The sequence below is a fragment of the Balaenoptera borealis genome (assembly GCF_965194805.1).
Source record: "Balaenoptera borealis genome assembly, chromosome: 17".
Taxonomy (NCBI): Eukaryota; Metazoa; Chordata; class Mammalia; order Artiodactyla; family Balaenopteridae; genus Balaenoptera; species Balaenoptera borealis.
In genome coordinates this window covers 10,521,801-10,538,171 of record NC_138876.1, presented here as the reverse complement: position 1 = coordinate 10,538,171, position 16,371 = coordinate 10,521,801, and the positions used below count along the sequence as shown (strand labels likewise).

General features: G+C 50.1%; 1 protein-coding gene across 8 annotated transcripts in view; it reads right to left on the bottom strand.

Moving 5' to 3' along the window:
• The window catches only part of ASAP1 (ArfGAP with SH3 domain, ankyrin repeat and PH domain 1), a 357,862-nt gene that overhangs the window by 15,300 nt on the left and 326,191 nt on the right, over positions 1 to 16,371 (bottom strand). For 6 of the 8 annotated variants that reach the window (XM_082363047.1, XM_082363046.1, XM_082363049.1 and 3 more), the window contains one exon: positions 6,772 to 6,942. The exons of the other annotated variants lie outside the window; for them this stretch is intronic. In XM_082363047.1, the coding sequence (XP_082219173.1) occupies positions 6,772 to 6,942 (171 nt within the window). The remainder of the gene's footprint in view (positions 1 to 6,771; positions 6,943 to 16,371) is intronic. 8 annotated transcript variants of the gene reach the window in all.

Genomic DNA, 16,371 nt, shown 5'->3' with positions numbered 1-16,371 from the left:
CCTTCAACGGGGGAGCAGCAAGACCAAATCCACGGGCTTGTCGAGGAGAGACAGAGAGACTGGCCAGAATCAAAGTGGGCTCTTCTGTGACCCGTTCCGCACTGGGAGGAGCCCAAGCGCCAGGCACCCAGGAGGGACCCCAGGAACCTGCAGGGCACGGCCATCTCTGGGGTGCTGCTCCCTCTCCTCGCCTGCTCGCCCTTCCAGCGACTGCCCTGGACACCCCAAGTGCTCCTCTTTCTGCAGAGCCCCCGCCCCTGCCTGGATGCCCGCGTGCCTCCCGGGTGGCACTGACGGGCTGGCTGAAGGGGGAGGCGAAGGGGGCGGGCCGCGCGAGCACCCGCACTAATGCTCACTGTGCAGAGGCGCCCACGCTCTCCTTCCTCCCGGCAGGGGGAGCCGGCCCCGTCCTCATTTTAAAGATGAGGACACAGGGTTAAGTGACCCAACGGCCACAGGGCACATGGTCACACGATGTACCTAGTGGTCCTGTACACAAATGCACGCGCTTTTCATTACCCATTGTGACGCGCCAATAGCAACATTGGTAATAGCAACTACTGTGTATCGAGCACTTACTATGAGTGAGGTACTGTGCTAGGTACCTCCTAGTCGTTACGTCTATGAGATATAAAATGGAAGGCACTTATATTGTGTAAGAAGAAACAAAGAAGTAAAGCAAAGGTCAAGGTCAAGCAGCGGGTAAGGGCCAGGGCTGGGATATAAAGCCAGGCAGCGCCCCTCCAGGGCCTGCGTTCAACCACCACACTCGCCCCTCCAATCCCAGTCCCACGAACCTACAGGACAGGCGGCAGCTGGGAGAGCGCTAAGGCGGGCGCTCCCGGACAGGACTTTAACTTCAGGACACACATACGAGAAGAAACAAGCTCAGCTGGTGCTACCAGGGCCAAAGACTTTCAAATACAGATTTATTTTACTAAGACACCCCTCCCAACCATCCGTATATTTCCACGAGTCTGTAACTTAACAATGAAGGACTTCTTTGACAGCCTCTCACGACATCCTTCGAGCTGAGACTTCCTTTAAGGCAGGCATTTCTCTTCAGCAAGGTGCTCAAATCTCACACTTTCAGATTTAAATGGGCCCTAACAATCAAAACGTCAAAGAAAGTTCTATATTAGGGGAATAAGCTGTTGCATCTGCTAATTTCTGTTCCAGGTAGAAAACACCCCAAACCAGTGATTCTTAACCCTGTTAGGCGTGAGACTGAATACGAGACCATAAAGGCTGCAAGAGCCTCCAGCTCTGCCCGGGGCCGCCCACTCTGTCACACAGACAAGCCATCACGTCAGGGGCTATGGCCCGACAGCCACAGCTCTTATGTCCAGTGTCCTCATTTAACCCTCCCCTCTGGCCACGCTCCAAAGACACTGTGTGTTTTTACGCCTCTGTAACTTTGCCCCCTCTGTTCCTTCTCCCTGCAACACCTATCCCCTCCCACTTGGGGTAAATTCCTTTGTAACCTTCAAAGAGTCTCTCCAAAGTCAATTTCTGAGAATTCTTCCCAAGCCAGACTCAGTCTCTCCACACCCCCCGGTAAGCCTACAACCATTCATCACAGAGGATGATCAGGGTGCAGATTTTAGAGCCAGACAAGCCTGGTTTTGAATTCCAGTTGTACCACCGACCAGCGGGTGTGAGTTTTGATGACACTGCTTTTTCTACTGAGCCTCAGTTCCCTCATCTTTAAAACAGGAATAACAGTACCTACTTCACTAGATGGGCACGAGCATATCATGAGAGAGAAACCACGGAGTGTAGTTCACGGTGCTGGACCACAGGGGGCATGACACCAACGGAGATGGCCGTTTTGAGCTCCCTGATGAGATGTAACAAAAATGCAGATGATTTATTTCCTCACTGAGTGAGCATTTCACGGACAGGGGCTCTGCCTTGTCTGTCCCTGCAGCCCCACTGGAGCCCAGTGTCCGCACGGAGCAGTCACTGGGTGCTGCGGAATAAAGACAAGGCCCCCAGAGTGGACTCCTCCACCCCGCCACCCACAGCCTGGTTTCCTGCGCACCTGGGTGGGGAGGCACCTGTGGTCTGGCGGACAGGAATCCTGTCTTCCTCAGAGCCAGGCAAAGTCCACCTGCTGTGCCTGGGCAGAGAAGCGTGGCTTCGAAAAATTTCCAAAAATAGGATAGCACCAGAGGGAGAAGCAGAAGCATGGAAACAGCTCAATCCTTTCTTCCTCCCTCCGTGCAGCTTGGGAAGTGACTGTGGTACACACACAGATGTGTGAGGAGAGGGCTGGAGACGGACGGTGGGCGGACAATTTAAAAAGCTGTGGGCCAGGAGTGTGGAACGAGAGGAGGGCACTGTGCCTGGCACACAGGCTCCAGGAGTCTTCTGGAAGAGTGGGTAATTATACGAACCTCGGAGTCAGAAATAGGTTCAAATCCAGGCTCTGAAGTTATCGGACAAGTCACTTGACCTCTGTGATTCAATTTCCTCATCAGTAAACCAGGGACCACGACAGTCCCTATCTCACAGGACAGTTGCGATGGCTTAATACAGGAACGTATGAACAAGTGTACAGCAGCTGGTACACGGCGAATGATCTATACATGGTGGCAGCCACTGTTATTTCTAGAACTGCACGTAAAATGGGGTTGGAGTGGTGGGGGGAGGTGACTTGAGAATATATTGGGAAATCCAAGAAAAAGCAAGAATCAGAAGTTTCTACCCAAAGGCTCATTTACAAGCCAATACTACTTCTAATAAGTAGACATGGGGGACTTGGATCAAACATTTCAAATATTGACCCATCGTACCTGGAAGTTCTGGCCTTGAAATATGAGAAGGGAATCATCTTATGGTATAGTTTTTCGTCCATTATCTACTCTCCGTTAAAAAAAAGAGAAGCGTGTAGAACTTGAGTCCCAGTGGCCAAAGGTACAGAATGCAAGTGATTCCCAGAGGTCCCTCAGCCAGGTATTGGTGGAACACGGATCAGAACTCAGGCTTCCGGAAAGTTTGTTCGGTGCACTATATGGTTTCCCAGGATGGGCCCCGTAAACACTTCTCTGAATACCTGACAAAGGACGGAGCTCCCAGGGGAAGCTGATCTCACGTAGTCACTGCAAGAATCTCAAGTGTGAGAAAAGGCTTAATCTTATGGCCACCATGAACTGGGTAACTGGCTGCATTGTTTTCTTTGCTCTCACCTCTAAGAACCTCAGTGTCAAATCTGTGGTCTGTTTCCAGCTGCTGTATGGGACCTTGTGTTATGCATTTTGTGAAGACATAACACTCCTGGAATTCATCTTACTTTGCTCCCTTTGTCCTCATTTCCTTATTAATTTAATTTGAATTGTGTTAAAATGTGTTGGTCTGTTAGAAAGCAGGTTATAAACAACTTATTTTGTCTCCAAAGGTTAGGTTTAACGACATGCCACTTCAAAAATCAACAGTCCCCGCAAAAACCCGATTCTGCCCACCAGCCTAGTTGTTTTCTGATCGAAAGCCTGCCTCTGCCGTCTCCCTAGACAGATGGCCGAACCCGCCACCATAGCGGGGCTGCAGTAATGTGATGTCTGGGCTATCCTGGGCACCGTGGATGCTGTGGTCCTGGCAGGGAGAAAGCCCGGGGTGGCCTCCCCACACACCAGGGCTCCGTGCGGCAGAGACGAGGCGGCACAGCCAGGCGGAGGGTGCCTACCTGCCAGGCTACCTTCCCCCGTCTCCATTCACAGGCAAAGAAACAACTGCCGCGACAGGGGAACAGCCAAGGCGATCACTGAGCCGTCACGTGCAGAGCTCAGCAGAGCAAGGAGAGCGCGAGGGCCATGGGCTCTCCCAGCCACGCGGGCTCCCCACTCACCAGCTGTGAGAACTTGGGCAGGGGACTGAACCTTCCTGAATCTCAGTGTCCTTAAAGTCAAGGCCCTTGCATTTCCTGCTCTGTGGAACTGGGCTTAAGAATTCGATGAGTACTATTCACTACCCCCAGTTTACAGCCGGAGAAACTGAGGTATGGAACAATTCAAAGGTAACTGCTGAAAGCCACAGGGCTCAGGTGGTAGAGGTGGATTAGAATCCAGGCGGTATGACACAGGTCCACACCGGAGCTCCACTGAGACAGAAACAGCTCGGGCCCTCGTAAGGAGTTCATACTGCACTGGGAAAGACAGAAAGGCAAACAGAACCACTGTGTGATAATCCCTATGCCAGAGGAGCAGAGAGTGGGCACGGGGGTGCTGGCCGGGCTGGGGAAGGTCTCTGAAGCAGGTCCCTGGACACTAGATCTTGAAGGATGACTAAGCGTGAACACAAATGGACAGACTGTTCTAGGTTGAGGGCACACTATGAGCAAAGGCTCAGCTCTTAGAGGAGAGGATAGAGTTGGGGAGCCTACCAACTCCACACGGCAGGCACGTCCTACGTCAGGGGGTGGGCAGGTGAGGCCCGGGGCGAGCTCGGGGGCTGTGCTACTCCACCTCCTTGTGTCTGCCCCCCACGCCCTGGTCCAGATCTCAAACAGTCCGAAGGCCCTCACCTCAGGGGCTGTGAGGAGACGGGAGGTCTAGGGGAACATAAGAGCACTGGAAAGATGGGTGCCTAGCGGGAAACTACAGGCACCATAAATGCTGCCTAGGAATCCGGTACCCCGTGTGCCTTATTAATTAACAGTCTGACCCCTGCCTTCGGCTTCTGGACCACAATGTCCGTGGGAGACAGGTAGGGATAAAACCCGCAGTGATCAGACAACACAAAGCATGAAGACCGGGATCTGAGCCACTTTAACCTGCCTGGTGAGAGGCTTGTTACCGTCCCATGTCTGCAGATGCCTTTAAGAACATCTCCCCTATGTGCGCACACACCAACTCAGAGAGAACGGCCCCAACGGCCGCAGAATTACCGCCTGGGGTTGTCTGTGACATGTACGGTGGTCACTTTAGAGTGGAGAGGTTTTGATTTTTGTCGCTTGAGGCTGCTGGTAGGTGGCAGCCAACTGCTCAGGGCCCACAGCTTCCGAAGCTTGAAGGCTGCCGCTCACCGCCCGGGGCACCACCTCACTCTCATAGAGGGGTAACCTTGTCTCTTAGTGAAAAATGCCCCTTGTCCACAACAAAACCCACCCACACCCAAACCAAGTCAAATGAACACCCACTGTTTTTCTAGTCCTGCTGCTTAGTCTTGTGAAAGAAACTTAAGAAAGGGATGATTCTTAAGCCAGAAAACAGAAGTTTAGTAAATTTAACTATAGACTGATGGAGTCTGTGAGGCACAATGAACTTTATGCAGAAATAAAACCCGAGTAAACAACAGGATCAAAATTTAGTGAAATTCGAAAAGGTTAGTCTGTGATTTGTGGTATGAAAACCTGCAGGAAACTGGTGACCTTCAGTGGAGCATTATTTGGGGCAAAGTCCTTTTGGAAGAATCCTGGGGACTCCTGAAGGCCCTGGGGTGGGGCATCGGGCAGTGTCAGGGACCTGCACGGTGCTGACGTGCGCGTGGGCACACCCTCCCCGCGGCGGGTCTCACCGGGAACAGATTCATCAACACCCGCTGCAAATGTCCCCTCCCCACGAAGCCTGCCGACGCAGCTGGACACCCTGCTTCAGCATTTCCGCAGTATTTGGTGAAGAACGCACCGCACGCGTCTCCCTCCTGGACCACGAGCTCCTCGAGCACAAGGGTGGAGAAGCCCAAACCCCAGGCACCAGGCCAGTGGGGTGAACGGCTAAGCACAGACAGTCCACACGCGCTGTGGCTTCTGGGTCACATGACACACAGGCGTGCCCGTCTGCAAACGGGCAGCATGGCTTTTCCCAGAAGCTCCCTAAATCCAGAACACCTATTAGGGGCTTTCTGATGAGGCCTTTAAAAGCATTCAGCTGAGCTCCCTATCAGTTACAAACAAACAAAAAAGCCACGACACACACGATTCACTGGCAAGGGGAGGTGAGACATGCAAATCAGCAGGGCCAGGACCCTGTGGGCGCCGGGAGACACCGGGCTCTTGAGAGAAACCGGTGGCAGGCTGGTGAGCTACAAAGGGAGATAAAGACGGAAACCGTGTTCCTTGTGGATAGAAATTTGTTATCTGTCTCCAGTGTCAATGAAATGGTAAACTACCAACTGATCTGGGCAGGTTTGTTTATTGTCAATCGATTATTGACTACCTACTGCAACCTGGGCTCGATTCTAGGCTCTGTGAACACAGAAAGGAACAAGACAGACAAGGGCCCCGCTCTCACGGAGCTATGTTCGAGAGACCAAAAAGCCGAACACAAATAAAATACCTGTCAGCGGTGATCTGGGGTCCTGAGGGAAACAGCGGGGAGGGGGCGCCCTTAGAGAGGATGGCCCAGGAGACAGACACGCAGGCGGAGAAGGACGGCAGGGAGGCAGGCTTTCAAGCCCATGACAGAGCTGCAGGGAGGGGGCGGCCCCAGGAAGGAAAGAGCCCGGTGGAGCCAGAGGTGAAAGCAGGCCAGCGAGGCTGAGCGGGGGACAGGGGCTGGGAGAGACCAGCCTGACCCCCAGGGCCCTGGTGGGTGTCTGGGGCACAAGAAGCGCTCAGCACCTTATCACTAGTACACTTTTTACGTGGTGGTGGTGTTTTCCCCCCACGTTTCTTGGCCAGAAGAGGCTGTGCAATCATATGTATCCAGGCCCTCACCCAGCGTGGGGGCGGTCTGGTCGGTCTGCTGGGTGTGCGGAGAGCACCCACTGCCCCCCGAGCCCCGCGCGCTGCCTGGCTCAGGCAGTGAGGGCCCTGACTGGAGGACGACTTACCCCAAGGAACTGCGCCTTTGTTTGGGGGCCCGTGAGGTAGTGGGCTGGGAGGGTCGGATAGGGTTCTCTTGTGTCCGGGCGGTGGGGGAGGAGGCCGCTTCTTGGACAGGGTGGAGCTGCCACTAGAGGTCTGGGCGCTTAGAGGGAGCGCTGATGGTGGGCCAGCCGGACCTGGAAAGGAAGCGAACGGTGCAGGAAGGTCAATCCCGGTCTCGCAGACGGAACAGCCTGTGGGCAGTCCCTCCCATGCCTCAGATGGAGCGTGACACACAGAGACCGGAGCACGAGGCTGGGGACGGCCAAGTCCATCGACCCGGTAATCCCCAAAAGAGGGTTTTTAAAAATTGCTGGTAAAAAAAAAAAAATTAAAAAGGAGAGTGTGTGCTTTTAAGGAACAAAATGTCAGTCAACATGGAACGCTACTGGGTTTAGATCATCCTTTGGGTACAAAGGGAGAAATAAAACACACACATTTTAAACCAGTAACTCACTGGAACCACTGCAAAACCTACAGAGGAAGAAGGCACACAGCACTGCCAGCAAAATCAATGGAGAAAGAGCAAAATACCGACTAAACCTCCAAAGGGCCTCACGGGGAAACATGAACACTGGATTCACAGAATAGGGTTTCTCTCTCCACTGCGATTTTTTTTTTTCAGTCAGCAAACGTTGCCTGAAGTTTTTTTTTGAATGACTTTTATAAATAATAAAGGCTCTAATGTAAAGGGTTACTTGGAAAGAAGGGAAATCCAAAAACCCTTTTCTCTTCCAATTCTGTACTGTTCTAGAAATCATAAACCACCTATTATATTGGAAGCTTGAACAAGTTACATAAGCTTCACTGATTTCTATAGGTTTAAAAAAACAAATTTTTTTTAAAAAAATTTATTTATTTTTGGCTGCGTTGGGTCTTCGTTGCTGCGTGCGGGCTTTCTCTAGTTGCAGCGAGAGGGGGCTACTCTTCGTTGCGCTGCACGGGCTTCTCATTGCAGTGGCTTCTCTTGCTGCGGAGCACGGGCTCTAGGTGTGCGGGCTTCAGCAGTTGTGGCACGTGGGCTCAGTAGTTGTGGCGCACGGGCTTAGTTGCTCCGCGGCATGTGGGATCTTCCCGGACCAGGGCTCAAACCCGTGTCTCCTGCATAGGCAGGCAGATTTGTAACCACTGCGTCACCAGGGCAGCCCTGATTTCTATAGGTTTTAAAAAAGATTCTACTTTCTCCAGAGGTAATGATAGGATAGCAATAATGATATTAATATCACACACACACACACACACCACTACTGCAAAAGTTGACTTTTTGAACTAACGTTTTAAGAAAAAAAGGAGTTTGTTTTCAATGAGCGCTATGGGAGTAGTATATATGCCGTTAATTTTGTTTATTCCAAGTGACACTGAAGTGGCTGGTGTGTGCCAAGCACTATATGCTGGGCACTTTGACAAATCTCTCTTTATGATCATTACCAGGTTATGGTTTAACTGGACAACAGTATCCGCAAACATTAAAAGAGAAAAAAAAGGAAAGAAACAAAAAAAGCTAGGAACACTGCCACACCAAATGTTTATTGCAGGATAGCAGGTACCTGGTGATCCAGAAAGGCTCCAAAAGAGCTTTTTACATTCTGCATATTAAAAGAGAAGCTTAATTACTGCTGGCCTCCTTCCTTGGGAAAACAAGCTTTGCTATTTCCCATGATCAATTACTGCTCAGTACAAACACAGATTTAAACCCCCATTTCTCAAAGATAGTCCCGTCTTGGAAGTAAATACTGTTCATCTCAGTAAAATGGTCGTTTGCTTTGGAATTAAATGGCCCTAGCGGCAGTATTTATTCTCAGTCCTACTGATGAGACATGTGATGGAAGCCTTACCGATATCCCGAATCAACGCCTAATTACGGCACCAGTCACTGAAGTTTCAGAAACTGTTTTATTTTTGTAACAGTAAAGGCATTGTTATTTTAGCCTTGTGTTTGTACAGTGCTTCCTAGTTTTCAAAATGTGTTCGTACATGCTATTTGCCTTGATTTTCATAACAACCCTGTGAGGCATGTGGGTCTGGTATTACTGGCCCCATCTGGCAGCTAGGAAAGCGGGGCTGGGCGTGATTAAGGGTATGGAGCCACGAGGGGCGGAGCTGAACCATGATGCAGGTCTCTGGGGATGGCGAGGGCTCGCCCCGTCCTGAAAGCCAGGCCAGCATTTTCTGGGCTCGCCACACGAGGAGAATGGCAACAACAACGCTCGGTACTAGAAGTGTAATTTTCCTCTTGGAAATAAATGGAGACTACACAACAGACAATGGTGAGATTCCCCAGCAGTTTCATCTGTATCGCCATCTAGGGACTTTCTGATACAATGCATCTGGAAGGCCATATCAATCAGTTTCAAATCCTGCCTGGAAACACAGATGGCCAATGGAGCTATGTCTCTGGGCAAAGCTGTCTGTGTATGTGGTTTTAGGAGTGATCAGACCAGAGTTGTCCTGTAACCACAAACCAAGCAAAATCAAGCCTCCTGAATCATCATTTAAAAAATGTAGGGGTTAGTGTTCCTTTCCTCACGCCATCACAGCCTTTTCTTACTTTCAGACATCAGCTACTACAGTCTCTAATTATCCGTCTTTGCTGACTTGTTCATTGCCTCTCTCCCCACCATGCTGCAGGTTCTACCAGGGTCAGGTTGTTCTCTGGCCTGGTGTAGAGAAAGCTGCATTTAGTAAATACAGTATCGAATAAATGGATGAATAAACTTCTACTTCTCTTGTTGTAAGGCTAGCGATCCTTAAAGAAGACAGAACGTCTCACTTAGGGTGACAGATCAGAAACCAGGGAGAGAGGGGACCTAGGGAGAGATAGTGTGAAGTTCGAAAAGAAATATTCAATACTGTAATCGACTTTCATGGCAAATAACACACAGACCCACCTATTGTTCTGTAATAGAAGCTACAGAAAGGAAGATGCCATGAAATCTTCTTGGCTGGTAGGGCATGAGTTAAAAAAGGGTGAAAAACACTATATCAGACCCCAGAAAAGCAGACAAAATTTTTTAACTTTACTGTAAAGAGCTCAGAAGACTTCCAAAATAAGTAACTAGTCTTTAAGCACTAAAAAGGATGTTTCCTGCAAAATAAACCTGAGCAGTGGCTTGGTCAGGAAAGAAGCAATTCTGGAGGGGTAAAGAAAGCTAAAACAAAACAAACTAAAAAATAGTAAACACAGCATCAAACAAACTTGATAGGGTTGGGAGGCAAGATTAACAGGTGGGGAGGGGACTCGGGCAGCCAGTTTTCTTCCCTCAACTCTGCCAGGGCCTGTGGGAATAAGGAGAATACACCCTAAACCACATTTGCCGCTAATACTGGCTATTATGTCAAATTATCCTCTAACTCTTTTTCTTAAAAATATGGTCTAGATTTCCGAAGCTGCCATACATAGCTCCAAGGTTAAATTATTAGAAGGTCTTCTACAAGGAGGCAGGGTGTACCGCGCAGCTCTTACTGGGGGTTCACATGCCTGGGGTTCGCCTGTATTTCCAACAGCCTCTTGGTCACTCAGTTAGACGTTCTGCCGGGGCTTCAACGCTAGTGCCCCCACGTGAGCTGTGCTGCCTCGAGCACCTCACCGTCACCGGCTCAGGGAGGTCCCTCACTGAGGCCTGCAGCTCAGACGTGTGGCCACCATGCGGCCAGAGCTCGGGAAGCCCACACGCGTGACGCCACCGTGCATCTCAGAAGCCTCAGTGCTCACAGTAAGCACTCTGCATCTGCCAAGTGTTAGCTCATCCAGAAGCCTTCTCTAACCCTCCTTTGTCCTGGAGCAACTGCTTCTATCTCTGCTCGCACAAGGCTAAATGGCACTACATACTCTCTACCCTGCATCAGAGCTACGTTCTCTCCTCCTTCCCAGGCTGGAAGCCTCCTCAGAGCAAGATCCACACTGTCTTTCTCTCTCTCAGCACCTGGCACATGCTGGGCACAGTCTATGGAAATAATTCATGGTGTAAGTCAGGAGGAGTCTTCTTCAATATCCTTGTACCTTTGGTTTTTTTTTTTTTTTTAATTAATTAATTTTTAGCTGTGTTGGGTCTTCATTTCTGTGCGAGGGCTTTCTCCAGTTGCGGCAAGTGGGGGCCACTCTTCATCGCGGTGCGCGGGCCTCTCACCATCGCGGCCTCTCTTGGTGCGGAGCACAGGCTCCAGACGCGCAGGCTCAGCAGTTGTGGCTCACTGGCCTAGTTGTTCCGCGGCATGTGGGATCCTCCCAGACCAGGGCTCGAACCCGTGTCCCCTGCATTAGCAGGCAGATTCTCAACCACTGCGCCACCAGGGAAGCCCATACCTTTGGTTTTTAATAAACCAGAATACCCAGAGGTCTTCCATGCTGGGAGACCAAATAAAAGTACACCTTTGAAATTTAAATTTAAAACAAGACCCAGAAGACGGCTTTAAAAATTATCCTGACAGTTTTCAGAAAAACTGTCTGTAGAAGGATAACATACATATTCTAACATGCCAAATAGAAGTGTTAATGACAGAAGTTAATGACAGAGTTATATAGACAACTCTGGACAAATGACAAATTTACCATTTTCTAATGGTTTTCACAGTACAGAACTTAAAAAGGATGGAAAGTTTCTATCACTTAAAAAGTAGATAGGGACTTCCCTGGTGGTGCAGTGGTTACAAATCCGCCTGCCAATGCAGGGGACACGGGTTCAAGCCCTGGTCCGGGAAGATCTCACATGCCACGGAACTAAGCCCGTGTGCCACAACTACTGAGCTCGTGCGCCACAACGACTGAGCCCATGCTCCGCAACAAGAAAAGCCACTGCAATGAGAAGCCCGTGCACCACAAACAAGAGTAGCCCCCCCCCCCCGCCACAACTAGAGAAAGCCTGCGCACAGCAACGAAGACCCAACGTGGCCAAAAATAAATAAAAAATATAAATAAATAAATTTATATATTTTAAAAAAGTAGATAAAGATGCAAGAATATTTACTTAGAGAAGAACTGTGTGTAGTAGGAAGGAGCTATCATCATCTCCATGCTCAGGTGGGGAAACAGAGGCACGGTGCAGAGGAGGGGGCGTGTGGAGAAAGCACAGTAGGCTGACAGCAGGCCTGGCAGGATCCCAACGCGGCAGGGACACCGCGAAAGACGCAGCGCTGCACACAGGACACGCAGGAGCAATCCACGTGTCCTTCAGTCTCCTTCCAGGACACTGATCATTAAGAGAAAAGTGCCGAACTCAAGGGGCTCAGGGTTGGTTCTTTAACACTCATATATTCTTTTTTTTCTTTTTAAAAGGACTTTTTTTGCTTTTTAAAATTGATTTATTTATTTTTGGCTGCGTTGGGTCTTCGTTGCTGCATGCAGGCTTTCTCTAGTTGCGGTGAGTGGGCTTCTCATTGCAGTGGCTTCTCTTGTTGCAGAGCACAGGCTCTAGGCGTGTGGGCTTCAGTAGTTGTGGCACGTGGGCTCAGTAGTTGTGGCTCGCGGGCTCAGTAGTTGTGGCTCGCGGGCTCTAGAGCACAGGCTCAGTAGTTGCGGCACACGGGCTTAGTTGCTCCGCGGCATGTGGGATCTTCCCGGACCAGGGCTCGAACCCGTGTCCCCTGCACTGGCAGGCGGATTCCCAACCACTGCGCCACCAGGGAAGTCCTGCTCATACATTCTTAACGTGCAAGATGCACAACAGCATTTCCTCTGCTCCCCTTTCCACACCCTGGCAGTCGGGCGACTGGGCTGGCGAGCCCGGGCCAGTGGCCACTGCTGAGGGCAGAAGTCACAGATGTGCTCTCGGCCAGCAAGGAGGCCAAAGCAAGGTGATATACGTGTGCAGTGATTTAAAAAGGATTGAGAGAGACTGACAAAAATAGGCAAAGCAAACATGCAAACAAAAACCCACTCACAAAAAAAAATCCCAGAAAAATCCAGAAAATTCAACACAAATGAAGGACCATGGTCCGTGGGAAGCTTTAAAATCGAGCCACTCAAATGGCTACCTTCCTGTGAGATAAAAAAATCCCAGGAAACTCTACAGTCATCAGCATATGAATAAAGCCACGCACAGGGAAACATCTCCTAGGCAAGCCCAACTCCTGGAGCAGGGCACTTTCGTACCTTCAGACCCCGGGGCAGTGTTCTCCCTGGCCACCCGCCTCTGCCCTAACTGTTGCTACAGACCTCAAATGAGTCAGAGAAATGGTGTATAAAATGCTTACACAACTGAGTTTGGGCATAAACACGGTGCAGAAGGATCGTCAGCAAGCCAGTTATCACAGCCCCAGGACACCTGGCTTAGTTTTATGAGTGTGCCCTCCTTGCTCTGGCCGCACACTTCTGGGACATGCTTTCACTGCTTCTGCTGTTGTTTGTTCACTCAGCAAGCACTGACGGAGCACGCCCCCTCTGTGCCAGGGATGCGGGGACAGCTCATTCCCAGCCTCTGTGAGGACGAGTTCTGCCTCCAGGGGGGCGGGGAGAGAAAGGAAGACTCCCTTCACCCTCTCTTCAAACCTGAAGCGCCACCGGCTGCTGCCCCGATGAGGGCACAGCTCACCGCTTTCTCACCCACTGGAGCGCGAGCCTCCAAGCAGGAGCTCCCCGCTCCCCCCTCTGCTACCTTGCCAGGGCCCAGGACACCTGCAGAACCGAACACATGCAGCAGGACCCAACAGGCCCCCATACTACGCACTGAGTGTTCACGCTGTGCCAGTCACTTTACATACGTTACTTCATGTTCTAAGCAGGGACCCAGCCAGCCAGACACCTGATTCTTATTTTTCAGATGAAGGCCCTGAAACTTAGCAAGACGAGTTAAATGTGAAAAGGAGACCAGGACAGGGACAGGGTTAGCACTTGGTGGGGAGGAACCCCAGCCTCCTAGGTGGGGCCAGGGAGAGAAGAGGATAAAGTGGGGTTTGAATTCACAGCGGCTCCCAGCTGCCCAACAGGCACGGTCTGGTTTACAGCTGGACCTGCCTTGGAGGGTGTGTTACTCTCAAACTATACTCTTGGATTAACGTGGGCGCTTAGCTCTTCACCTACAGGGATGGCGAGGGCAGCACCGGGTTCAACATTCTCCGTGACAAGCACCCATTGAGCCCTCGGTGTGCCAGGCCCTGAGCTGCTTTTGTGCAGATCACCTACTGGTTTATCAGACCAAGGCTGGAGCCTGTGTGAAACAGGAAGTCCATGTTATAGAAAACGTGTGTGGACTGCAGGATTCCCACAGGTATTCACAGGATATGCAGAGGTGCTACACAATGCCTGAGTCCAGGGGACTGATCTCACAAACAGATGGGAATGAACTGAAATTAGTTAGCATATCACTTCATGCTTCTAAAAGCTTGAAAACTTAGTTCATTTAAGTAAGTTAAATAAGCTTCTTGAGATCAGACTTATCGTTCATTTACTTGACAAATCCTTTGAGCTAAAGGTGCTCACATCATGCCAGGCTTCGCCATTCAGAGCGCCTGCTGATTTACCAGACTTGGGCAGCTCCACCCCGGTTCCTATTCCCCAAGGACACTTTTTTAAAGCTGAGGAGTTGCAGTGGCTCAAATGTCAGCAGCAGAACCCTCCCTGGGGCACAGACTAGGTGCCAGGTGCTGAGCTGGAAGCTTCCCGTCCCTCTCACTAACCTCCACAAAAATCTCGTGTCAAGTACAGTCTGTGCCACGGCTGTGTAAAAGGTGTGGAATTTTACAATGGGAGAAAACTGCAGTTCTGTAGCTTAAAATGACTTAAAAAGCAAGCTACACTCTTGTCAAGCACCTGTTCTGTGGGCGGCATCATAGTACCATGGTGCTCCTACCTTCTTCCCTACTCTGGGGACATCTGTGGAGCCAGAGCCTAAACAGTCCTGATACGAGTCCCTCCCGGTAGTTCAGGGCTCTGCATTTTACCAAATGCTTTCTCATATATTGTCTCACTGGATTCTGATGACAAATGCACGAGGAAGACAAGACAGAGATGGACCCTCTTCCTCAACATGGAAAAGAAGAAACTACAATAGAAGATCTGGTTGACAAGTCCTAAGGCCCACTTTAATTTTCTATCCTATTTCAGCCACCGTGTGACGTGGAAGTTCCTTAGCCTTTTCAGGGCTCTGCTTCCTTAGCTGTACAAAGGGTGGCAAATCACGTCAATCTTTCAGCATCCCTCTAGCTCTAAAAAAAAAATCCAGGTTCTGTGACGTGATTTTAGCTGAAAGATGAAGAACAAACCAATCTTGGCGATCCTGAAGAATATCTAGTCTTAATAAAGATACAGTGAAGTGGGGGGCTGGGCGGAGCTGCTGACCACGAGTGAGAAACTGCTGCGTACTTAATTTTATAGCTTTGATTTCATCTTGCTGGACTTCACATCTGAAGAGGGCGTAGGCAGCAAAATGTTTCAAAGGCTTAAGGGTGGTGAGTTCGGGATTCTGAATTGCTGAGTCGTCCAGCTCTAGTACAGGGGGGCTTTGCCCAATGGCAATTTAGGTCAAACTCCTTACATTTTCATGAGGCAGCTGCAGATTTTTGAAAATACTGCTGAGCTGGATTCAGAATAATTCCTTCTACTTTTGTCCTCTGTATTCCTCTTGTTAGTGGAAACTTTATCAGTTGTTTCTGCCTCACCGGAAACCATCATCCTTACGACCCCGCAGTTCTCAGTGTGGAAATGACTTCTGCTGCAAGCAGACACCTCTGCTTTACCTCCACGGGAAACTAGCAACCCAAACAACAAGACATCCTCGTTCCATGCAAACGGTTCAATCAGTTCAACAGAACGAAATGAAGAAAACGTAAGGAAAACAGAGGAGAACTATCTCTGCGCAGAGCATCAGCTGATCTTCAACTGTGTCTTCTGAGAACTCCATTCAAACATTATCACTTTTCCAAATGTGAGGGCACGTGAGCCAAGCTGCCTGCAGGAAGTATCTCCCGCTTCGAATCTCTTATAAAAGTCACGGGCAGGCTGTGCTTCTCGTCTCACCGGCTCAGACCAAATCTCCGAATCTGGCGTCCTGCTATGAGCAGCCTGGAAGAACACTCTGACTTTAGCGGAGAGGGATGTCTATGTCCAATTATGGGATTGGGGGTGGGGGGCGGTGAGCAGTCTATCCTTAGCCGACCATGGTTGCTACGGCCAAGTCTCTAGGCACTTGTTTCAGCAGCTGCATCACTAAATAAATTTGGTCTTTGTCTTTGGGTCTTTGGTAAAGAGCTAATCAGAATTTATTCAAGGCAGCAGAGATATACTTGGCACTGAGTCAGTATATTTTATGGGTTTCTGCGTCCCCTTGAGATAAAATTATGGAAAGGGGTAGAGGGAGGTGAGGGGGCCTCCTGGCCCCTAGGACTCTGGAGTCATTCTCTCCTGTAGGCCTTTTCCAAGATTCTCAGTGACCTGGAGGCTCTCTGATAGGTCATCACCGTTTTTTTTGGTAACCACAATCAGGGGATATGAACTCTTGCAGAGTAACTTTTCACGGTCTTTTTTAGGGTGCAGAAAGGGACTCTCTGCTCTTAGCAGACTGCTACCCTGATGGGGAACACCGTCACCCCGCGGTGAGAGGTAACACAGTCCTGTAACAGCACACGTCTGCACC